The sequence below is a fragment of the Mustela nigripes genome, chromosome 12, assembly GCF_022355385.1.
Source record: "Mustela nigripes isolate SB6536 chromosome 12, MUSNIG.SB6536, whole genome shotgun sequence".
In the NCBI taxonomy this organism is placed as follows: domain Eukaryota; kingdom Metazoa; phylum Chordata; class Mammalia; order Carnivora; family Mustelidae; genus Mustela; species Mustela nigripes.
This window is the reverse complement of record NC_081568.1, coordinates 148111755-148137989: the sequence shown is the minus strand read 5'-3', so window position 1 is coordinate 148137989 and position 26235 is coordinate 148111755. Positions and strand designations below refer to the sequence as shown.

Below are 26235 nucleotides of genomic sequence, written 5' to 3'. Positions count from 1 at the left end.
GTACTCATACATATTCTAAAGTTACTTCAGTTAGTAAAATATTGTTAGGATGGCATCAGTTCTTGACATCAACTGGTGATGTGTCTATGTGTAACACAAGCAATACACCGGTTTCACATCTTACACAATGTGTCAGATAAAGGGAAATTTGGTCCTATCACAACAATAAAATTTCAGTGAAACTGAAAAGTATCTTACAGTTCCAATCCCACTGGCCGTATTTCAAGGACTCAAAAGGCACACGTGGCAGAGTCTGCCAGATTGAACACAGGTCTAATCCTCTGCATGACAGGAAAGTCAATTTAGAATTCATGGTTTCCTTTCATTTGCTCTACTGAAGTGTCTTCTAATACCCATTAGTTACTGAACTCTTCAGTTGGGGGCACACTGGATCTCTTTTGCAGACTAAACTCCGAATGAAAAATAATGCAAAATGAAGTAAAGTGTAGTTTGAGAAACAAAATTCTTTGCCTAAATGTTTCTGTGAGGTCAGTAAAGGAGAAAGGAGGGTCTGCCAGCAAACACCTGAAGGGGCAGGGAGACAGGGTTTGCCTAATGAAAGTAATGAGGGACTGAACAAAACTCACTTACATGTCTTTTCACCCACAAGTGATGAGGGACCAATTGAGGTTCTTACTGATTCTGTTCCCTGAACATTTCAAATTCTCCTTCCTTTTCCCACTGATTTCCCTGCAAGCCATCCTCAGCTTATCCTGTCAACGGGACCATGCCAGAAGCCAGTAAACTAGTTTTCCTGTTCTAACCCACCCTCCAGAACACTGCCATAGCAACTTTTCTAAAACATAAACCTAGTCATACCGCTCCTATTTAAAACTCGAATCTGGCTCTTCACCACCACCTGCAGTTTTAAGTTCAAATTTCAGCATGTGGCTCAAGGTTCCAAAGGCATCCACTGTGTTCCAGCCACCCCACTTGTGTGCTTCCCACTGAAAGACCCACCTCGTGCTCAAAATTCAGAACTACGCACGATTTCACAAAGGGCTACTATATTCATCTGGGATGAGTAATTTACTATGATTCATCTGGGAAACAAGTTCTTAGTCCTTCTAAGTTCTAAGGACTAGTTCTAAGGTCACCTCTGGAAAACTTTACAGGCTCATGCAGATTTGCGCCCTCCATACCAAGAATACCTTTAGCACGTGTTACATCAGATTATAATGAGTGAGGAGCAACTTTAAGTCAGAGACCAGCACTGGAGGTCTCTATTTCCAATCTTGGCGCAGCGTCTGACAAGAAGAAATTGCAAATGAGTATGGATCAGTATGGTGACCAAGAAAAGTACACTAAGAACAACTCTGATCACCAAAATGGACCAACTACACAAAGCGCCCCCACCATCGCGTCTGATCAAAGTTACCATGAGCAAGCATCGTGCCAAGGACAAGGGGAAAAACGTTCTGGTAACTCACAAAGCTCCCAGTGTCAAGCACATGCCTCTCACACCTATGTCACTGATGAGAACCAGCCACCTGCACCAGCGTGACTATTACACGGGAACCAAGCCCTGCATCCTGTAGACGTCTTCCACCCAACTTTAGTCACATGGTCATTCCTCTTCAGCATCCTTGACAGACTGGGTTTGTTAAGAACTACATGAAGTTGGGGAACAGTACGAGTGGGTGTGCCGCGGAAGGGCAATACTCCACTCACCGGGCTGTAGGGCTAGTGGATGAGGCATTAACAAAGACAGCGTTGTGCTGACGGGCTCCTTGGGGCCTGTAGCTTACTCACTGTGCTAGGAAAGGTGGCGACACTGGCAGGAAGAACTCCCATGCCCACTCACCTCTGGGCACATTGGCGTAGTGAGCAGAATTTCTTATGACAGGGCCAAAATAATTTAACAGCTTTTTAATGCATTGGAGTGATTCAAAGTTTGCCGACTTTAAAAACTGCCATCTCCTTACTTAACGGATTAAAAATCTTCATGTAGCTAAAGAAACTACAGAAACTGGTTCACAAGCCACCTTGTTTTGCCAATTCCTATAGACTGGTTGGCCAGAATCACCTGGGGAGCAATCTACTTAGAACATTTTATGTTTCACTATTTGGAGGAAATTAAACTTAGATATTTCTCAAACTCTCGTAAGATTCTAGTAAACACTATCTTTTTCTGTAAGATTCTTCTAACATATGATCTGTTTTATTACAATTGTCTTCAAAGTACTTATGAAATTTAAAACCAATTTAAATTTGAATACCTAAATAATACTCCAAAATGGGAATTCTAGGTATATATAACATTACATAGAACAGGAAAACTTTATTCTAAATATATTTTCCTTTTGTGTTCCCTTAGGTACTTGCTTCCTCTCAAGAACATAAACCAGAATTTATAAAGTAACATGGACATAATACCTCATTTACTTTTCATACACTTACTTTTCAACAATATAAGGAGGAACAAGACTTCTGTTACAGAGGTAAAGTTATATATTAAACATTAGGTAGAAAATGCCTACTTTAAAAAGTGTACATCTTGGCAAACATTCATCTGATTTTATGATTTTTTTAAGCATCTACATTAAAAATTCACGTTTGTTATAAAAAGTAGTTTCTAAAAAACAAACGGACTTTTTCTGAAGAGTCACATTTTTAAAGTTTATATATATATACAGTAAAATACACATGTGAAAAGTAAAACATAGAATCAATTAGTATAACCCCACCAACACAGGGTTTGTCACCATATTTAAAAGCATTTATTTAAAATATGTCAAACTCCTTCCAAAAGACGGAGGACACATGAGCCCATTTCTTATTTTAAACGAGGTATATGTTAACAACGACAAAATTCCTAAGTGCAAATGGACCATCAGTTGCCTAGATATAAAAATGAACTTTGGCAAAGACGTGTCATACAGAACAACACAGCCAATGTACCATCTCCCCATATCATGGCCCTTGTCCCCCATTCACCCCTTCCCCTTTCCAAAGGGTGAGTTACAATCCTGTCCCAGATGACTCATAATTTTAACTATGTGGTCTGCTAATATTTATTTTTCTCAAACCTCAGTACCACGGCTATACAAATTACACTTTTAAAATATTTGAAACAGATATTGAATTTATTGGTTGGCTATGAGTAGGAAAATACATCAGTAAAGAAAAGAGACCCTGTATATAAATATAATACTAGCTAGTTACAATTTGACCAAGAAGGTTCCACTGAAAAGAACAGTAAAAGCCCTTGTTACCACCAGTCCATAGGTACATATTCGGTTTCCCATCACCCTTATCAAAGAGCTGCCTAGGCAAATGCGACATTCTTTGAGCTTAGTGCAGATAATGTGCTGAGTTTTGTTACATGAATGGTAAACAAAAATTAGTCCAGTGCATTACACAATATAATGTACTGTGAACAAAGACTAGATACTCTATTTTAGACACTACTTCAACATACCGGTTATTAAATCTTATGTAACCAAAAAGAAGAGCAAAGTGAACATCCTAAAATACTGTTTACGAGTAGGGGAGAAACACTTGCTAAAGGTGTTCTTTGAATTATCTGCAGCATTTGTACTGAATATTCTGACTGGTTCATTAAAAGAACAAACTGCTGTAACTATTTTGCCTAGGTTGGCTTTTGTCTTATATATGGCATGACATGACCCCAAAACCTTACGTCACTATGAAACTAATTCCATGAATTTAAATAGTAAGAAAAATGGAATACTATAACTGGAATTTATTACCGAAAACCTGAATCTTAGAAGAGCTTTGAAATGTTAACTTTAACATTTAGAAGTGCATCCCACCCAATTTAATAATGTCCTTAGGTTTCAAAGTGCTAACTCAAAATAAGTTTTCTTGGCCATCACCAAATCAAGAATAAAATCACATTTCTTGGAGATGTTCCTTGCCTGTCTTCTAGGATTATTAAAGTTGTAATCAACAATTTATTTCTAAACTTTAGTTTAAATTATGCCATAAATTAATTTTGATGAACATTATTTAAATTCTCAACGCATAAATAATTACCAATAATACAGTAAAATGTACTTCAAGGGATTTACAAGGTATTGTGTGCCTCCAAATTTCTGAAAAACAGAAAACACACCCCAGATTTTCTGTAAAACATTCATAAAATGGATTTACCCAGCAAAAACACTGAAATTACATTATGGCAACACCACATTAAATATATCTGTTACAGAATTTTGAAAAAAAAAATCTATACTGAGAAAACATACTAGTTTTTATTGCATTTCAAAGAGTACGATTATTGGAAATTATCCAGGACACAGAAAATATTTAGAACACAAAACCTTGCTTAACAAAAGTATCAGTCTATTTTGGTGTGACTGTTATTCCCTACAGACCCCAAATATTTCTTCCTCTTTTGAAGGTTACAGTTGTCATTCTACACTCTTGGCTCAATTTATCACTATCTAAATAAGATGGAGAAGCTGTTCAAACTGACCCACAGAATGCAGTATGCCCAGAAGAGGCAAGAACAAATAATTTCAAGACATAACAGGCCTTTATATCTTACTACGCTGCCCCCAAATTCAAATATATTGCAGACGATAACAAATACAGATGAAAACATTTTGTGTAAAGCTCAAACCTTTAGCATCTAACAAGTGCACTCTAGTTCCAGCATCTATGAAAAGAATACATCCTCCATTAACAAATACAAACGAGTAAGTGCTTCTCCCCTCCCCCTCCATAAAGCTCTCTGGACCTGTTATCACATAATGCAGATCATAGGAAAAGCGGTCTCCTTGCCTCATCAGTCCAACCAGCTCCAGCTCACCTTCGCTGGAAATTGTCATGATGCACATTACCAACACAGTGTTTAGGAAAAATGAGTAAACACACCTTTTATTCACACTTTACAAAAAAAAAATAATAAAACAAAAACCCCATAAAAAGTTATGCATTGGTTCTATATCGATAATACCAGCTTTCCAATGTACTGATTATAAACTGGACATGTTTGGTGTCAGCACAACTTAAAACAAAAAGCAAAAAATAAAAAGCAATCACAACAAAATCTTAAAAAATCCTCAAAGGAAAAACCAGGTCCCAGACAAAGATTCAAGATCAAAACCTTTGGGAAAATTCTTTAAAAAAAGAAAAAAAAAATCATTTATTTAAACGTATGTAATTTTATTTTTTCTTAAAAACAGAATAAGCACATTTAAGTGCTGAATATTTTTCATAAAATTTTAAGTCATTATTCACAATGACTCATCTTCTGTATAAAAATTGTTAATAACATTTCAACATTTTTTCCTTACTGCTCACATGTTGTCCTTTTGCTCCCCTGCCTGCAGTTGAAACAAAAGCAGTTAGACCAAGTTCCCTCTGAATTCATTTGATTTTTGAGAGAATGAATGAGAACAGAATACACACAAGTTACCTTTGCCTGGCATTAACTACCGACACTATGGGAAAATACAGGGTACAACAGAACTTTTATCTCAGTTGACCTATTAAAATGACTTAGTCACTCTCTAAATTATCTGAAGAATTGTCTTAGGGACCTGTTTTGAAAATGTATCTCATTTACACTGCGTCATAAATGGAAAATTATTTAAGAAAAAAAAAAAAGGGAATGATTTAAAAAAAAAAAACACGGAGAGAAAGGAATACACGGAAACCAGAAAGAATTCACATGATAGCAGTATTCCGGGTGACGGACGGCACTGTGCAATGACACCAAGAAGCAGTGCTTGGGTCTGGTGAGCAAAGACCCCGGGACCCACCCTATGAACATGTTCCAAAATGTGCTATTCAATGCTTCACAATGGGAAAAAAAGCCACAGCTTATACAAAAGCGTTTTCATAAAATTCTCACAAATGTTAAACAGTATTTAAAAAATAGAAAAGAGGATGCACAGATTTTCTCTGCATGCACAGGCAGTGCTTGGTGAGAACAAATTTAGGCAGGCACAGTGGAGATAGGACAGGAAGTGTCTCAAAAAGGAGTTAAGAAGCTGCATTCAAGCAGCTGTACGTTTGTAACTTAAAAAAGTTAAAGATTTAAAAATATCAGAATGTACATATATCGACCATTACATTCAGTCCATAAATGCCTACAGATCATTCACTGCTCAGCTTATCTGTCCTGGAAGATAGCTTTTGTAAAAACCCAGGAATTCATGGATAAGTTGCCTCTGGTCTGAGAAAATGTCCAAAGCTTTAAGCAGATTTAGATTTAAAGAGCAATGTTCTCAGTTTAAAAATAAAGTAGTACAAAAGGGCCAACAAAACCCTAACAGTGCAAATCATCAGCAGAGAAAGTCTGTTGCAACTTCTTTTACAAGCTGGCCTTTTATAACACATGAAACAGTAAAAAAACTTAGCCTTAGTTTACAATACAATCATTTCCAAATCTGATTTTCTTTTTAGTACAAAATTTCATAAATCAGGTCTTCTGTGGATCATATACAATCATAAAGGCTAAATTCAAAGTCTCTATTTTACAAACAAGTCTGAAAAGGGAGGGAGTAAAGGATGGAAGAATGGTCTCTGGATGTTATTACTGGCCTCAAAAAAGTAGTGCTACAGATGTCTGTGCAAAGAGATATGCTGTTCAAACATTTTCCTATTTCAAGGCATGAAAATATCATATCGGACAGAAGAAACAGGAAAAATCACTTGTAACAAATTAAAGATAGGTGTAAACACACCAATCCCTGTCTAACAGTATATAAAGCATATTGGGCTCAGAATTTGTCTGTTGCTAGCACCTGGCTTTCATACTATATCCTTATCAAATAATCAAGATTGAAAACTCAAATCATCAAGGAAAAGGAAAAAAAAAAAACTAAACAAAAACCAAACCCTGGTGGCCATACCTCACTCCCCTATATTCAGATTTTAATGAGTTTACAAGTGAAACTGAGGTCGTCCTCTGAAGGTTCTGGACTACCTCCTGCCAGGAAGGTGAATGCCGTTCACCTGGGGCAGGAAAGGCAGTAAGAGCTCCAGTTGTGCAAAAAGTGAGAAGTGGTCGGAGGGGATGAGTGGGTGTGGGCAGCCGCTGATATTATTCTCAACAAGCCAATGGTGGTCCAGAGGTCCCAGGATGCCTAAAGTGTTCAGCTGAGGTTTCGAATAGAAGATGTAGTCAATTATACCCTGAAAAACAGAAGGTAAAAGAGATGAGGCCTCATGGAAGTGGAGAGCCCTCAAGACATACCGTTACCGTTGCATGTGGTGGACAAAGAAAGGGACAAGCATGGGGGAAGAGACAGTACTACATAAACCAAATGATCCCAGATGTCAAATATAGCAGCAGAATGAAGACAGTTTAGGATGATAATCATTCATTCTTCCTCTTTTCTGGACCTTTTCATAATCTTGAATGAGACCTACAAGAACCTTCCTAGTATGGCCTCAGCTTCTCTTTCCTAACTTGATTTGTATTATTTTTTCATCCTGTTACTCTACTACACCATACTAGCCCTTTTTGGTGGTGGTGGGAAGGGTATACTGGGAGGGAAGAAGAACATTCCTTGTAGGTGTCAAACTCCTTCCTGCCCCAGGGACTCCACACATGTTGTACCCTCGGCCTGGAATACTTTCTTCTATTTGTCATTTGGCTCATTTCTTCTCAATCTTTACGTTGAGTTCAATCATCTCTGCAAGTCCTTCCCAAATCTTGCCCTCACCCACCTGCTACCTGCTACCACCTCCAAGTCTCTTCTCTTGTTCATACACACTCCAGGTGTAACTACTACACACTCACTTGGGTGCTGGAGACGGGACTCTCCCACCAGACTGCGAGCTCCACCAAGGCCGGGACACCTCTGCCCTGCACACCTGCAGCAGCACAGGGGCCCAGCACTGGGCACCCAGGTAAGCACTTTGGTTTGCCCCTCTCCTCCCTGTAACTCAGCTTCTCCTCCACATGTTTTCAGTCAAGGATATTTAAGCACATTCAAGTGTCTTCCTCTTGTCTCTGTATCAGCAACAGGAACAGAAAGAAAAAAAAAATCCCTAATCTCTCCCACCTTTTTGTCAACACCCTCACCTCCTCTTCAATCAATCTGCTTCAAGTAAGAATCTCAATGCTGCTTTTTACTATCTCCTTGCCTCTCCACATTCTTGTCTCTGTGCCTAGCTCTCCAGTGAAGCATCTCTTACCCACAGCTTCTGGAAGCTGAAGGCATGCTTCTCTTCCCCAGAAAGGCCTTCCTGCCTTGGCAGTTGGGCTCCTACACTGTCCCAGTTTACCTCCTCTCTCTGGCCCCTCTTCTGTCACTTACATGTTCCTTTTGCCCAGAGTCTGCTCCAGCCTCTCTCCATCTCCACATACTCATCTGTTCCCAGGGTTAAATCATTATCTACAGCACTGTGCCTCCTCCAAAGTCAAATTTAAAAAACTTCAACCTTTTCAAGTTTCTCAAAGAAGTCTAACAGCCCTCCCCTCTGAAATTAAGACCCAGTTAGCACTAGTATTTAACATTTTAACATACTACCTAACCTGAATGATTCTTTTTCCAGGAGTTTAGAAACTAAGAATCAAGAGCAGAAATGCAAAAGATGGTTAAAAGAACAGATGAATGCAGTCCAAAACAACCACTGGCATTAAAAAAGAGGAGAAGCACTACGGCAAGACTCCATATTGTAAGCCGTTAACTGTGTCTGAGGGCATATAAATAGAAGATATATTTTTAAATGGCTAATATAAACCACATTTTGACATTCAGGGAGTACAGTTTCAGTTAAATTAAAATATGAAAGATGAAATACGTCACTCCAATGGACACCAAATTAGATATGATGGTACTTTCCGAACAGCTTAGTTAGCAATGAGCATATAAGAAACGTTAACTGCCCCCAAACCATGACAGTTAAACTCAGGATTTACGATCATTATTTCATCCAATTTCTTACCCTGGAAATGGCTCTAAGGGGTAACTATCAAGTAGGAACGGGACACCAATCACAGAAGAGTAATAAGAGAATACTGCTGCCATTGAATTCAAGATGGCTTACTTTAGGTCTCAACACACATCCACATTTCAAAGACATAATAAAGTTACAAGACTCTCCCAAAAAATGGAGGTTTAAAAAGTTTCTCAATCTCAAAAGTCACCTTGAAATCGAACGTGTAATTTGTATAAGGCATCAGGCCACTCTCATAGGCACTCTTCAACTTGAAACCATGCGTGATCCTTCCATTGGTTGTCCCATTTTTCCCATTACAGCTGAAATTTGTAAGACTTTCATTGTATCTCAGTTCCTTAAAGTCTTTATGATTTGTTTCTACTCCACCGGTGCTTAAATATTCTACAACACCTATAACAAAAATACAGGTACTTTGTTCACTGTCAAGTATAATATGCAGTGTACAAAACTGAAAATATGTAATAGTAAATACTTTAAACCACACACTGCCCCTTTCTAAAATGTTTGTTATTGTTTTGTTTTGGGTTTTTTTACATTGCCCAGAACTTATCTTAAGTCCATTTTTACATGGTTTTGATCCTAGTGTACTAAATATTTTATATTTTGCTGTGCTGGTCTTTCATATTTGTTGAACTAGTTCTTTATTTTCTTTTTAAATTCAGCTTGTTTTTACTTTTTAAAAGAGTTTATTTAATTTACTAGAGGGAGAGCAAGCAGGGGAGGGAGGAGGGCAGAGAGAGAAGCAGGATCTCTACTGAGCAGGGAGCCCGACAGGGGGCTCAATCCCAGGACCCTGGGATCATGACCTGAGCCCAAGGCAGACAATTAACCCACTGAGCCACGCAGGTGCCCCTTGTTTTTACTTTTTAAAAAGAAATTAACTCCCTAATTAAAATCTTGGTATCTAAGTTTCTGCCTATGTTGAGTTATTTACTCGGTGTAAAATGCCAAGATTAGGATTAAATGTGCCATTATACATACTGCCAACTATGGAAGAGAATGTCACCAGCTAGTGGGCTCTGAAAATAGTTATTTTACTTTTCATTTAATTAGTTAGCAAAGTTGGACATTTTCCCATGTGTTAAATACTATTTTTTTTTAACAATGAAATGAGGCTTAGTATGTATTATTTGACTAGAGTCTGTCTTTGCCCCTCAGATACTCTGTAGTTAAACAGAAGGCAGAACACATGCAGAGAAACTGCCAGAGAACATCCCCCCTGCTTCAGCAGCAGTGAACCCGAGAGAGCTGGCTGAGATGGCCTGAAGAATTATGGATCTCAGATATCTTTACCTGCCCTGAAAACAAATTTTAACAGTTTTTATCTTCCCCCTGGCTCTCATCCATCATAATGGCAATGAACTGCTAGTGAACTGAACCACTCCAAATGTGACTGTACTTCCATGCTCGGGCACATGTGCAAGGGCTTGGAAAAGTACTTTGTGCAAATGACAAAATATAAATGAGGAGTTGAAACACAAAAAGGGAATACTTAATCTGATAATACAAGAACTATGGTTTTGGTCACTGTACTATCCAATGGGAAAGTACTCAAGAATAAGCCTTTCTGTATTCTTCTACATTGTAATAAAAATCAAGATCCCAGTTCTTTCTTTGTTCACAGTGCTAGCATGATCTGTGTAAACAAAGGATCTCAATTTCCACCTAAGGTGTAGCGGCATCAGGCCCAGCAATATTTTTTTTTAATTATTTTTTTTAAGATTTTTTATTTATTTGAGAGAGAATGAGTGAGAGAGAGCATAGAGAGAAGGTCAGCACCCCAAGGAGCTGGGAGCCCGATGCAGGACTCAATCCTGGAAGTCCTGGATCATGACCTGAGCCAAAGGCAGTCGCTCAACCAACTGAGCCACCCAGGCGCCCCAGGCCCACCAATATTAAGATCCTGTACAGAACCATTTACATCACATCCTGTTACTACATGCTGGAATCCCAGAGAAGCTATCTTAATAACCTTCTCAGAGTCTGGATTATACGTGACTTGGGGATAATGAAATATAATCATATGTTCTTTAACAAGTTATTTCAAGTTATCAACTACATGTTTATCAAAGATGATTAATTTCCCCCCCTTAGGTTTTCATAACATCATTTCGTTTCCAAAACAGTCTCCCTGCTACACACACAAAAAATGTTAAACCTGATTCATAGCTGCTGCTATAAGCTGAATTTTCGTTTTGACTAAATTTGGAATTACCAAAAACAATATATTACGACAACATTTTAAGTCCAAAAAAAAAAGAGCATTCTATATAAAATATCTTTTCTTACCAGAATCTGGCAAAGAATTAAGATCTGCACATAACACCAGTGGAATAGTTCCAAATTCTCCCAATACACTGGACTGGAGGTTTCGTGAGGCTTTATCAATAATGTTCTTCACTTCTGAGAGGAACATCATAGTTTGAACCAACTTCACATCAGAGTATTCAGGGTCCCAATGCATATGAGCATTAGCCACAAGAATAAGTTGTTTTTCTGCTCCAAGATGTGGCTTTCCAGCTATAGTAGGTAAAAAGAAAACAAAGAGACAGACAAAACCCGCCCATCAGCCCATATATTCTCACAGGATCTGAAAGCAAGTAGTGTATCTCAGTCTCAGGAACAAAAAAGGATCCTAAACTCTCCCTAACCACCACGCCCCTGAGGACTAATATACCATACACAAACCTGAGCAACAGTCCTCTGAGCTCTGCTTAAACAGTCTGACGGAAGGCATGCACTACGTGAACACACATGGTCCATTCTATTTGGGACAGCTTTACTTTTAAACAGTTGTCTCCTTGAAACTGCTGGCTTCATTGATGTCCTAAACTGAATCTCATAAAGTTAAATCTACACCCTTTTTCTTACACTTAATATAGGTGCTAAGTTTCATCTCTATTTTCTCTCCTTCAGGTTAAACATCTCCAGTCCCAACTGTTCCTCGAGTGACACAAGTTTCAGTTCTCAGCATGATGGTCGCCCTAAATGTACTTTCCATTTGAAATAAATGGTCCATTTATCCAAAACTCAAAACATTTAAAATAATGATTACAAGTAGGGCAGGAATACAAGTTAGCTTACAGAGTATCCTTGCTGCCAAGAAATTATAGGAGGGGATGGAGTTCTCTCTGAGCAGTTATTTTAACTAATATTCACTTCAACATTTCTTTTATGTAAAAAATTATTGGGAGAAAAAAAAAAACCACCATGTTTTTCCTTTGGCTTTATGCCTTCCAAAGTTTGAAATACTTTTCTGGGCTCTGCTTTCTCATCTTAAGCTTTGTGGTGGAGAAAAAGGGAAACGGCATTTTAGAAATGACTTAAATTCTCACTGAGTTTCTTCAGGTGTTAGACAAGACTATTAATACATAACAAATGTTCTGCTTTCTGTTAAATTTTGGAGGTCAATTTTACAGGAAGTGAAAAGGTCACTCACATGACATTTCCATCAATTCCTTTCGAAGTTCTAGCAGTACTGCAACTCCAATGTTATCTTTTGTCATGACTCTGTTCAGCATAGCTTCAGACCCTTCCGAATTTGCCATTGCTAGCTGATTAAATTCAACAGTGTGTTTCTGAACCAAAGTAAATCTAAAACACAAACAAAAACACACACACACACACACATATAGAATTGGGAATACCAAGGTATTAACTTTGTGGGAAATGCGGTTTTCCCAAACTTCCTTAACAAATATGAAGGCATGTAAATCACATTATAGAAAATCCTCCACACTTCACACCAAGCTTCCCACATCCATTTCAAGTTGTTCTCAGTCTGTTACTGATACAGATAATATCCTGAAATACTTTTACAACTTAAGATAATGTAGTCATCTTCTGCTTAAGTTTCATATTGGAATATTCCATCTTGTAATTTTAAAATAATTCTTTTCCAAAGAAAAGAATCCCTCTACCATCCTAGAGGGAATGTTAATTACGAGGTGTTTCAATTAACAATTGGAGTTAAACCCTAGTGAACACCTGAAGAAACAGCAGCACTTTCAACGAGTCTCCAAAACAAGATCACTTCTGATGCTTCAAAACCAAACCAAACCCTTTAAATCAACAGTGTTGTTTTACTGAGTAATAATACAATGCTTCACTCTCCGGTCTGCCAACTAATTTCCACACCCCTGACTACCTGCAAATACTGAGAAATTTTGTTTTGAACATAAGATGACTTACTTTTCTGTCTTGAAGAATATTGCACAGCCATCGACATGTTTTCTTTCTTGTTCTGACATTGTTCTAGCTCTAGATTTAGGACTAAAGAATCCATTATAGCCACGTTCTTTCAGTTCTACCAGAAAAAAACTGTAATACTGTTCTGTTTCAACCTCCTGAAAAATTGCAAATGGCAAAGTTATTTCATAAGACAAAAATGAGTCCTATGCATTAACTTTACATGTACAGTTTGAGGGGCTGAAATAATTTCAAAGGACTAATTTGCAGAATAAGGAATGCAACGTCTCTTCGATATACATACACGTCGATGTGTGTGTATTTTCTTGTATTTTAGAATTGATGGGGAGTAAGAATCAGAGAGAGAGGAAGAACATTGCAGATTCTAACTGCAGAACAGTGACCTGCCCAAGGTTGTGTAAATTATTATGAGCAGGACTGAGACCTCAAAGTTACTGAGCATCAGGTTCGATGCACTTGCCACTATCCCCTAATTATTCTATTACTGCTGACAGCAAAGCAAAACTATACCTTGACAATGCCGCAATTTCAGTAACTCTGCCACCCAATTAAAAACAGTGTGAGGGCATTTGAGAGGGAAAGATGAAAACCCAAATTAACCCATTTGCTTCACTTGGCAGTACAATGGTGCAAAACAAAGCAGGTAGTGAACACTCCCAGGATTCGCTAAAAACAGAGCCAATTATTTTAAGAATTGCTGAGCCAGAACTTCAAATGTGTCAGGGTAATGTGTTCCCAATTTGTCCCTTGCTTATCAACATTGGGGCATCTAGGCAATTTATACGAATTCTTGTGTAAATGACTTACCTGAAGACTTATGATATCAGCATTGCAGCTCAAAATTTCTTGAATAATGGCCTTTTTCCTGTAGTCCCAATTTAGTGCCCAAGATGGACAGTAGCCGTATAACTGCCGGGTCGCATATTTATCACAAAGAACATTATAGCACATGACAGAAAACAAGGCTGTAGGAAAGATAACTTTACTTATTCACACACGTGGCAGAAAAAAAAACACAATTAATTTCAATCGTTTTCACTTAGATGCTAAGTTTGACTTTATTCACTCAATATATATCCACTGAAAAGCTACTATATGCCAGACATAACGGATATAAATAAAGTTGAATAAGGAAGGAGAGATAGCTGAACAAATTATAATACGATGTGTTATCTGCTATAGAGATACCCACAGAAGGTTTGAGGCTAAAAGACTAAGGTCTTGAGCCTCTCTGTCTCTAAGATCAGGGTTCATCGCATCTGTACTCCCTCCATCACTCTGCTAAGTGCTAATGCAGAATGTGGAAAATTGACAGTTTTCTTAATAGGCATGGGTAAGTTTCTTCTACAGAGCAACAATCAATTCATATGAAAGGAAAGAGGAATCATAGACCAAATCCTGTTATACACATCATGTAATTCTCAAACTATTTTCACACAAGTTAAGTTAAAAGGACATCACAGGCCATTTAGTTCAATTTCTCTCTCAAGTAAGTGTCTGGGCTATCTTACAATTCTGTAGTATTGAAGACATTTGGAATATACTAGGGTTTGGAAACTTGCAGTGTAAAGATTTTGCTGTATTTATTATAATAAATGGGTTTGCTCAGTACTTCAGAGCGAAGCTTCTCAACAGTGGCACTGCTGACATTACAGGTGGGTAAATTCTTTGCTGTGGAGAGTGCGGGTGGGGCAGTGCTGCGAGGTAGCATGCTTAGCAGCATCTCTGATCTCTAACCATGAGATGTCAGTAGCACTTTCCCCAGTTGTGGAAAATCCAAAAATGTCTCCAGACATTGCTACGTGTCCCTTGGGGGATGAAAATCCCTGAGAAGCACTGCTCCACAGCATCCCTATGGCATAGGAGAGAGGCCAACTAAGTAACAATTAAGTCTTTATTATAATCTCTCAAACCAAATCAATCCTAAGCATTCAACTATAACACAGCCTGTAATCTAACCCACACCAACAACACTGTTAGATTTATAATACCAAGTAAAAATAAGTTAAAAAAATATAAGGCTACCAACCAGTTGGCCTTGTTCTGTCTGGTTCTTGCAACATAATCCAAGATCTTGGAGGTGGCTGTTCTGTTGAAACTAGTTGAATATAAAACACAAAATTAAGCAATATTCTTATCAATCTTCCTAAAAAAATTGTTTGAACAAATAACCACTTACTTCTTTTTGCAGTACCTGCCAAATTATCAAGCAAATAGTTCAGTAGCCTTCTTGTTCCATCTGGTTCCAGATAGAGGTTCAATATATCCTGGGTAAGTGGATTTCCTGGAAGTATTTTTTAAATAGGTAAAATGAAACCAAGAAAGGCAACAAAGTATTCCAAAATTATCAGATCAACCATAACAATGTATATAGTTACTAGTAATATACCAAACCAGAGGAAATATTTTACTAGTTTTTGAAGAGAAGAATAAAAATGACTCATATCATGTTCTAAAGAAGTAGCCAGAAAATGATTATTGTGGATTGATGTCAATGTAGAAGAGACCTAACATTGCTCTGTATCTGGCCCTGCCTCAACAACACTTTTACAATGATCAAACCCCAGTGAAACCAGAAGGGGAAGAGTGGGAAGGAGGGACAGACAAGGGAAAAGAGAGCCACTATAACGAATCAGCGAATCAAAACTTAAGAATGCAACAAAGCTAACAAGGAGATATCCTAATGACAAATGTAGTTGGCACTTAGAGTCTTTAAAAAATTCTACTAAATAAAGTAATAACCAAGATGGGACAGATTTGGCTTTGGCTTAAGACTAAGTCATTAAGGAAAGGGGAAAACCCCAGGGCTGTGTGCCATCTGTAAATTCAGTAACGGTTTCCGAAGTACCAAAAATGAAAGCAAGAGCAATCATTTACATGAATCTACAAGAGTCTCAAATCCTCTCAGAAGGATTTCTTACGTGCCTTCGAAAATTAACAGTACAATGAACTGCTTTGGACAGTGAAGTTCCTACCCATGCCACACAAGGGGGGGATATATTGTTCTGGATGCCACAGCTCCACTAATAAATTTTATAGACTTAAGAAAACAAACGATTCATAAATCATTGTAAAGTAACTGTAAGATCTTTACTGTTCCAAATGAAAAAATATTTTCAAAGATGTTGCCCCCTTACTTTCCCTGCCAGAGCAGTTTTAGAGAAAGCCAGCAAAAAGAAAAGGTTGAGTAAGATCAGGGTTTCATAATGTAATCTGAATATGCCCAGTTTCAAGTAAAAATCACTCATCATACCAAGAACCAAGAAGATTTCAAACTAAGGAAAAGTCCAACACCAAGATGACAAAAACATTAGCATGATCTGATGTAAATGCAGCAGTCATGACAAAAATGCTTTAATGAGAAATAGCAAAAATATATTTGAAATAAATGAAAAAAACAGGAAGACTCGGCAAAGAAAAAGTTTTGGCAAATGAACAAAACATGTTTTTGAAAATGAAAATATTAAAACTGCAAAACAGAATACATGAAATAAAAGTTCAGTGGATGTGTTCAACAGCAAAACAGAGAGTCAGAGGAAAGAATCAGTGAAACAAAGAACGGTAAGAATTACCTAACCTGAACAACAGAAAGAAAACTGCAAAAAAAATGAACAGAGCCTCCGGGACATGTGGAACCACAACAGAATTCTAAGGGTAGAAGCACAGAACAAGAAGCACTGAGTTGAAACAGTACTCAAAGAAATAATGCCTGAAAAATCCCCCAAATTTGGAAAGAAAAATAAACCTGTGGATCCAAGAGTCTGATAAAATCCAAACAGGACACACTTAGAAGAATGCACAGCAAGCCACACCATAATTAAACTTCTGAAAACTAAAGAAAAAGAAAACCTCTTGAAGGCAGCCAGAGAAAAACACCCTACCTCTAAGGAGAACACACTCTGAATCACAGCAGACTTCACATCACAAGCCACAGTGGTCAAAGGGAAGTGGCACAAGATTTTTAAGCACTGAAAGAAAAGAAGTGGCAACCCAGAATCAATACCCAGTGAAAACAGCCTTTAGGAAGGAAGAAAAAATAAATACATTCTCAGAGCACAGAAAACTAAGAGAACCTATTGCCAGCAGATCCATCCTAAAACAATCAGGAGTTCTCTAAATACAAAGGAAATGATGAAAGAACGAACCTTGGAACACTAGAAAAGAAAAAAAGACTGTGGTCTTCAGAAGGGGGCAAATATAATAGGCTTTCCTTCCTTTAAGCTTTCTGACTTATGTTCAGCCATTAAAATATTTTTGTAATACTGGTGTGGTTCTAAATATAGGTATAGAAAATATTTAAGGCAATGATACTATAAACAGGGACTAAATGGGAAGTCTTAAAAAGTTAGGGATTCTAAATAAGTAAATAAATAAAAATCTATTAAAAAGGGGGGGGGGGAGTGGATGCCTGGGTGGCTCAGTTGGTTAAGCTGCTGCCTTCGGCTTGGGTCATGATCCCAGGGTTCTGGGATAGAGTCCCGCTTCGGGCTCCTTGCTCAGCGGGGAGCCTGCTTCTCTCTCAGCCTGCCACTCTGCCTGCTTGTGCACGCTCGCGCTCGCTCGCTCGCTCTCTCTAATAAATAAATAAAATCTTTAAAAAAAAAAAAAGAGTTAGGGATTCTGTATTTCACTCAAAATGACAGCACTAATAGATTTGATAAGTTATGTATGTTCTCCACAAGAAACTCACTTCAAATGCAACACTATAAACAGGTTGAAAGGAAAGGGATGGAAAAGATGTCATGAAAATCTTAATCAAAGGAAAGCATTAGTGTCTAATTAGTATCATATAAAGTTGATCTCAGAGAAAATAAATTTACTAGAGACAGAGAGTGGCATTACCTATTGTAAAGGAGAAGACACAGCAATTCTAAACATGTGCTCACAAAATGACAGAACTGAAAAATATTTTAAGCAAAAACTGATAGAACTGAAAGAACGAGATAAAATCTACAATTACGCTGGGAGACTTTAACACCCATCTCAACGACAGAACCAGAGAAAAAAAACTCCAAACACCATCAATCCAACAGATACTAACTAGGTTAATATATAGGATCCAGTTGAGATTTACAGATCATTCTACCCAATAACAGCACAATACATATTCTTGTCCATGGCCCCAGGGACATAAATTAGTATAAACAACACCCTGGGCCATAAACCACCAAACTTCAACAAATTTAAAAGAACTCAAGTCATACAGAATTCTTCAACCACAAGGGAATCACATAAAAAATCAGTACTGAAAGACAAAAGGGAAATATGGAAACACTCAGAAAATTCTAAATAATCTATGGGTCAAAGAGGAAAATGCACTGAATTAGTGAAAATGAAAACACACCATATCAGTATTTGTGGCTGGACACAGCTAACACAGGGCCAAGAGGGAAATTTAGAGCACCTAATGCATACATTAGAAAAGGAAAAAAATCTCAATTCAATAATCTAAACTCCAATCCTAAGAACCTAGAAAGAATAAAGTAACTGAAAGCAAAAAAGACGAATTCAAAGCACTAAAGAATAGGAATCAAAGAAATTTTTTTAAAAGATCAATAAAATTAGTAAATCTCTGCCAAAACTGACAAAGTAAATGACAACAGAAATTACCAATATAAAAAGTGAAAGGGGTATCACCACAAACCCTACAGAAATCAAACGGAGAAGGGAATACTATTAGCAACTCTACACACCTAAATTTAACATTATATGAATGGACTATTTCCCTGAAAAATACAAACTCTCTGAACTCACCTAATAATTTAAATAGCCCAAATATCTATTAAAGGAGATGAATTCATGATTTAAAAACTACCATGAAAGAGGGGCACCTGGGTGGCTCAGTGTGCTAAGTAAGAGTCAGACCCTTAGATTTCAGCTCAGGTCCTGATCTCAGAGTTGTGGGATCCAGCCACACGTCAGGCTCCATACTCAGTGTGGAGTCCACTTGAGATTCTCTCTCCCTTCCTGTGCACGTCCCCCTGCTCCTGCATGCACTCACTCTATATAAATAAGTAAGTAAATAAAATCTCAAGAATTGTCAAAAAAGAAATCTCTAGACCCATATTGTTTTGTTGGGAAATCTCTTTTGTTGGGAAACAGTTAAAGAATTAACTCTAATTCTATAGACTCTCAGAAAACAGAAGATGAGGGAACACTTTCAAATTCATTTCATAAAGCTTATATTACCTAGATACCAAAACCAGACAGTGAGCATACAAATAAAACTGAAGACAAATACCCCTTGAATATCTAATTGAATCAAGAATCCTTAAGAAAGGAGTATCCCTGGAACCTACTAAATAATAAAGCATTTGGATAAATTAAGAAAAATCCCAATTAAAAAGCCTAATCATTTTATCCTTCACAAATCCAGAGTCCTGCCATAAAAGAGAGTCAGATCTTGCTATCTGTAAATGCAAGACCATCTCAGGACACCTGCATGATCAGAGGCAGGAAGGCAGAGGCAGCAGAAGCTCAAACATCACGCCTTTACTACCCAGCAACAGAACATAAGTGCTTCTTGCTGGGGTTTAAACTTGAACAGGTGCCACCCAGAAGGAAACCAAGATTTGTTTTCTTCTGCCTGTTCCACACCCCACCCATATGGAGAAAAAAAAAAATCAGAAAAAAAGAAAAAACAAAACAAAACACTGGACAACATCTACCTTCACATAAATAAATTGCCATGTATGTTTCTTTCTTGCTAAAAATAAATAAATAAATAAAAATCCTTAAGAAAATATTAGCATACAACAGTGAGCAATAAATAAAAAGAATCAGAACCATGACTAAGTGGGATTTATTCTAGGAATACAAGGCTGGTTCAAGATGCAGAAATCAATTATAAGGGTAAAGAAGCAAAATTACATAATCATATCAACTGATGCAAAATAGGCATCTGGAAAAATTAAAAAACCACTCATGACTTAAAACTCCAGAAAAGGAGGAACAGAGGGAAATGTCCTCAAATTGATAAAGACAATCTATAAAATACCTACTGCTAACATTATACTTAACAGTGAAGACAGAATACTTTGAAAGATTAGGAAAAAGAGGGATGATTGTTCTCACAACTCTTATTCAACATAGTGCTGGAAGTTCTAGTCAGTACATTAAGGCAAGAAAAGAGAAGCCTGGATGGTTCAGCTGGTTAAGTGTCTGCCTTTGGCTCAAGTCAAGATCCCAGGGTCCTGGGATCAAGTCCCACATCGGGCTCCCTGCTCAGTAGGGAACATGCTTCTCCCTCTGCCTGCTTGTGCTTTCTTATCTCTCTCTCTCAGTGACAAACAGAAATAAAATCATCCCTGTTTGCAGATGACATAATTTTCTACTACATAGAAAATTCCCAAAAATTTTAACAAGAAGTGTACAAAAACAAAAATACAAAACAAAACAACTCCTAAAACAAGAAATGAATTCAACAGGGTGGAGGATACAAGACAAAAATACAAAACTCCAATTCGAAAAGATACATACACTTCTATGTCTGTAGCATTACTTACAATAACCAAGAAATGGAAGAACCCAAGTATGGAATGGATAAAAATGTGGTACAAACATACAATGGAATATTACTCTGCCATTAATATTAATTAAAAAAGATCTTGCCATTTGCTACAACATGAATTGACCTGCAGGATATTATACTAAGTGAAATAAGTCATACAGAGAAAGAAATATTACATGATTTCACTTATAAGCAGAATCTAAAAAACAAAACAAATGAACAAGCAAACAACAACCAAACAAACTCTTAAACACAGATAACAAATGGGTGGTTGCCAAAGGGAACGGGGCGGGGGGCGAGGAATGGAAGGGTAGATGAAATAGATAAAGAAAAAAAATCCACTGTATTTCTATATGCCCAGGAATGTACACATGGACAGCAAAATTTAATACATTATCAGTTATAATTGCTCAATAAAAAAAAAACCAGAAATAAATCTAACAAAACATTTACATGACTTCTATACCAGAAACTAAAAAATACTAAAGACAAATATCAAAGCTCTAAATACAGGCAGAGACATGGCATGTTCATGGAGAAGATTCATTCTCCCCAATTTGATCCCAGGTTTCACCCAATTCTGATTAAAATCCCAGCAATATTTCTTGTAACTATACACAAGATTATTCTAAATGTATATGGAAAAGCAAAGAGCAAAGAATCTAAAACAGATTAAAATGTTTTGAAAAAGACAACTATAATAGAGGAATCTGTCTATTCTATTTCAAGACTGAACTATCCTATTTCAACTTTCAAGTAACTACTGGCAAAGGGACAGACACATACATCACATACATACATACATACATGGAAAAAAGAAAATCCAGAAATAGATCCACACAGATATGTCCAACTATTCTTGGGAAAAGGTATAAATGCAATTCAACCAAGGATAGACTTTTCAACTAATGGTGCTAGACCAACTGGACAGTCAGACTAAAGCATGAACTTTCAACTAATCCTCATTGCTTTTAGCTCAATTTTAACTCCAAATAGATCACAGACTTAAATGTAAAACATAAAACCATGAAACTTTTTTCTAAAAAGATTTATTTATTTTGGGCGGGGACAGACAGAGGGAGAGGTAGAGAGAATCTCAAGCACACTCCCCACTGAGCCCAGAGTCTGATGTGGGGCTCTATCTTACAACCTTGAGATCATGACCCGAGCTGAAATCAAGAGTTGGACGTTCAATCGACTGCACCACCCAGGCACCCAAGCCATGAAACCTTCAGTACAAAAGACAGGAGAAAATCTCTGGGCTCTAGAGCTAATCAAAGCATTCTCAGACTTGACAGCAAAAAGCAGTATCCATAAAAAGAAAAAATGATAAACAACTTCATCAAAACTAAAAACTTCTGCTACATACAAGACCCTGTGTGATATTGTGACTTATAATAAGAAATACATATCTGGTCCTTATTTCCTAAAGTTCCTAAAACCATTAACATTTCCTAAGAGAAGAAGTTGTACAATGTCTCTTGTCACGTTAAGAAAGTGACTTTCAGACCTCACCTAAGGACTGGAGACTGGATTGACAGAGGAACCAACCATATGACTGACAGCTGGAACATTCACTCCAGAGGGGAAGGTGGCTGCAAGTTGGCTCAGTCATCATGCCTATGTTATGAAGGATCTGTAAAAACTCAAAAGCGTGGGGTTCAAAGAGGCTCCAGGTTGGTGCACACATGGAGATTCAGGGAGAATGGCGTATCTGGAGAGAATGGAAGCTCTGTGCCCTCTCCCCATACCTTGCCTTATGCATCTCTTCCATCTGGCTGTTCCTGAGTTCTATCCTTTTATAATAAACTGGGAATCTTGTGAGTAAACAGGTTTCCCGATTACTGTGAGCCACTCCAACAAATTAATCGAATGCAAGAGGGGGTTTGTGGGAACCTTGGTCAGAACCACAGGCAAGGAGCCATCATGTAAGACTGGACCCTTTTAGCTGTAGAATCTGATGCTATCCTTGGGTAGGTAGTGTCAGAATTTAGCTGAATTATAGGACCTCTAGCTGCTGTCATAGAATGGCTTGCTGGTGTGGGGGAAAGCCTCCCAGCACTGGAACTGGGTGTGTTAAGTGGATAAGAAGACTCCAAACTGGGAAAACAATATTTGCAAATCACATATTTGACAAAGGCCTAGTATCTAGAATATACTACAGATTCCCCAAACCAAGAGTCCAATTGGATAGAACATGACCAAGACAGAAAACTATGCCACCGATGATGACATAGAGATGACCCATAAGCACATGCAAAGATGTGCGATACCTTTTGCTAACAGGGAAATTAAAAAAAAAACCGTGAGGATATCAATACACATCTATCAGAAAGGTTAAAAAAACAACAGTGACAATACCAAGCTGGTGAGAATTCCGAGTAACTGGATCACTCACTTATCATTGGTGAAAATGTTAGATAGTACAGCCACCCTGGAAAACAGTTTGGCCAATTCCTAAAAAACTAAACATGACATTAACATATGACTGAGCCAGTTGCATTCCTAGGCACTTCTTCTAAAGAAATGAACACTTATGTTCACATAAGAACCTGTACGCAGCTCATGCTTCATCCTTAATAGCCAAACACTGGACACCAGCCAGACGTTCTTCAACAGGTAACCAGTTAAACAAACCATGACATGTCCATACCACAGAACACTGCTCATTAATATAAAGGAGCAAAACACGCAAAAACCTGTGTGAATCACCAAAGAATTAACCTGAGTGGGGAAAAAACCAATCTCAGAAGGTTACATATACCATGATTCTACTTATATAATATTCTTGAAATAACAAAACTATATACAAGGAAAACATATCAGTGGTTGTCTGAAGTTAACAATGAGCTGAGGCGAACTCTAAAAACTAAAGAGGATTTGTCCAAAGAAAGGTACAATCAGTGAAACTATCCTTCTGAGAAAGCAGCATGAAACCTAGATGTCAAACATGAGAGGATTTTTCTGAAATGGAAGATCAAGGTAGCCTCAAAAACTAAGGTGCCTCAAAGACTGTCCTACCCGTCCCCAATACTTCAAAGGCTTTCATATACATTAACTCAATGTGAAAATCTATGACTGATGACCCTCACTTCAAATAAAGTTTGTGAATTCTTAGAGAAATGAATAGAGTCAAAGGTTTGTAAAATAAATAATGCAAGATTATAAAGCCTGAAACTACTAAGAGGACATAAAAATAGTAGCTGCCTCTGGGATGAGAAAGGGACCTGAAGAAGAGGGTTTTCATACTCTGTAATGTCCTGTTTCTTTTGCATTAGAAAACGGTGACAAAAGTGACGCACTACTGTTAATTCTTATCGTCAGGATACAGATAAATGTTGCTACGTTTTACATTTTTGTTTTGCAAAGTTAAAATAAGAAAATGTCAAAAGTATGCTCACCATAGGGTGACAGAACAGATCTACAGACGTCTATTTTAAGAAGCCTCAGCCAAGTCCAGCCCACACAGAAAAACACTTTCCAAAGAACCATTTGTAAAGCTAATACTTGTTGAATATGGATTTACATACATCTGTAGAGGTATTATTTATGTTTTTCCATTTCATTTGTTTTTGTGAAATTACTGTTATCTTTATGATATGAAATGAATTTATAGGAATAAAAACCTAATTTTACTACTTACATAATTTTTTAATGTCTTTTTTTTTTTTTAAGAGTTTATTTGTTTGACAGACAGAGATCACAAGTAGGCAGAGAGGCAGGCAGAGAGTGAGAGGGAAGCAGGATCCCCGATGAGCAGGGACCCCAATGCAGGGCTCAATCCCAGGACCCTGAGATCATGACCTGAGCTGAAGGCAGAGGCTTAACCCGCTGAGCCACCCAGGTGCCCCACTATTTACATATACTTAAGAAATAAAGAGTACAATTCTTAAAGACTTCATTATGTGAAATAAATTTAAGAATTTATTATAGGGTAAGATGGATACAAGATTGGCAAAGAATCACCTAACGTGATTAAAAAAATAATGACATTTTATTAAATGACTTTTAATCTTGCTGCTTTAAAAAACATATTTCCCAATAGTTCTCAATGGATCAATTATGCCCTCAAATTCTAATGGAGTAATGAAGTCCTCATAAAACTACAGTCTTAAAAAAATGATCAAAAACTGATTGTTACTAGCAGGTCCAAATGGCTCAAAAATTTTTTACTCATTGATTTCTGCACTTTGTGAGTCTCCATTTTTTGAGGTTTAAATACAATGGGGAAAAAAGCTGTTTATAGTATGATGAAATAAAGTATGACTTCAGGAATGCATCATCAGAACACAGATTTGATCAAAACAAAGGATAGAAAGCAAAGCTGGGCTAGGAGTGAAGGAGAATACAAAGATTAACAGACAGTCTGCAGGTGGACAAGAAAGAAAACCACTGGGGTATATCTAAGGAACCGATGAATTTTGGGGAGGAGTGAGCCTGCAACCCCCTAGCAAAAGAAAGCCCTATTATGGCTTCTCTAGACTCAAAGACATACATACAAACCCCAAGAAACACAAATACAGGAAGTCATACCTTTCAGGCCTAAAGTCTGCAACTGAAACAGTTTTCCCAGCTCAAAAGGTAGAACTCGTAACAGGTTGTTATTTAAATGGAGTTCCCTGTGGACATAAAAATTCCATGTCAGAAGATATATTATCTTTTAACTCATAGCTAAAATCAGCAATATGATTTCTAAGAATATAATCTTGTAAGAATGAAAAAACTGTATTGCATATTCCAATGTCTAGTACAGTGCTTCACAAACAATAGATGATAAAAAACAAAAAACAAAATAATCTCAAACTGCCACAGACCAATACATTTTTAAAACACAATGAAAAAATGAATTATTAGAAAAATGAGATGAGAAAAAAAATCAGATCAACAAGACACAAGCCCTAATTTTTAAAGAGCATTAAATTCAACAGATATAAAACTACTCTAACATGTTGCATATGTCACTGTAGGCCGACAACACCATCTGCAACTGCACAGTCCACATGCCACCCCAGGAGCAGCACTGACCCAGCACACATGGAGTCTACCACACAGTTTTAAGAAAGTGAAAATGATAAACAAAGTAACACATGAATTGTTAAAGGAGAATTAAAATGATCATGTAGCACCAACTAAAAATAGTTTATGACAGCTACAAAACTAAGTCTATTGTTAATACTTCTCCAAACTAAATAAAATTTCAATTTAGTAATAATGGCAGCTATATTAACTGCCAATGGTTATTTTAATGACTTTTTTTGGTACAGATAACTATAACTATCAAAGGAATCTTCAGTAGGAAAAAAAAGACCCAACAGTGAGACACAATTTTCTCCAATAACTTTTATTTGTCAATTTTTAAATGTGAATAAGTACTACTTCTATAACCCCTAGTTCTTGGAATTTAAATGAACCTTGGTTATTACTTAGTGAACCGGAGGTCAATGAATGGTGAGGCCATAAACCGAACCAGAACAACTAGTTCTAAATAATTTGTTCCTATTTATTTCCACATATATCACATGGGAAAGGAGGTCTTTTAAGGAGATTAAAATGGTCATAGTATATACTAAGTAACTAAGCCCAAAACAATGTCAAAAAGCTGGACTAGGAGCAATAAAGAAACTCTCACA

The 26235-nt window shown here is 37.3% G+C and overlaps 1 protein-coding gene across 3 annotated transcripts in view; it reads right to left on the bottom strand.

The window, feature by feature from the left end:
* Nucleotides 1–3065: 3065 nt before the first annotated feature.
* Nucleotides 3066–26235, bottom strand: part of CNOT6 (CCR4-NOT transcription complex subunit 6) — a 75064-nt gene continuing 51894 nt past the window's right edge. For 2 of the 3 annotated variants that reach the window (XM_059416202.1, XM_059416201.1), the window contains exons 4-12: nucleotides 25139–25224; nucleotides 15275–15379; nucleotides 15125–15193; nucleotides 13903–14060; nucleotides 13078–13232; nucleotides 12326–12480; nucleotides 11176–11406; nucleotides 9074–9276; nucleotides 3066–7110 (exon numbers count right to left, since the gene is read on the bottom strand). In XM_059416202.1, the coding sequence (XP_059272185.1) occupies nucleotides 6898–7110; nucleotides 9074–9276; nucleotides 11176–11406; nucleotides 12326–12480; nucleotides 13078–13232; nucleotides 13903–14060; nucleotides 15125–15193; nucleotides 15275–15379; nucleotides 25139–25224 (1375 nt within the window). In that variant the 3' untranslated portion in view covers nucleotides 3066–6897. The remainder of the gene's footprint in view (nucleotides 7111–9073; nucleotides 9277–11175; nucleotides 11407–12325; nucleotides 12481–13077; nucleotides 13233–13902; nucleotides 14061–15124; nucleotides 15194–15274; nucleotides 15380–25138; nucleotides 25225–26235) is intronic. The other variant, XM_059416203.1, reaches the window with a different exon arrangement.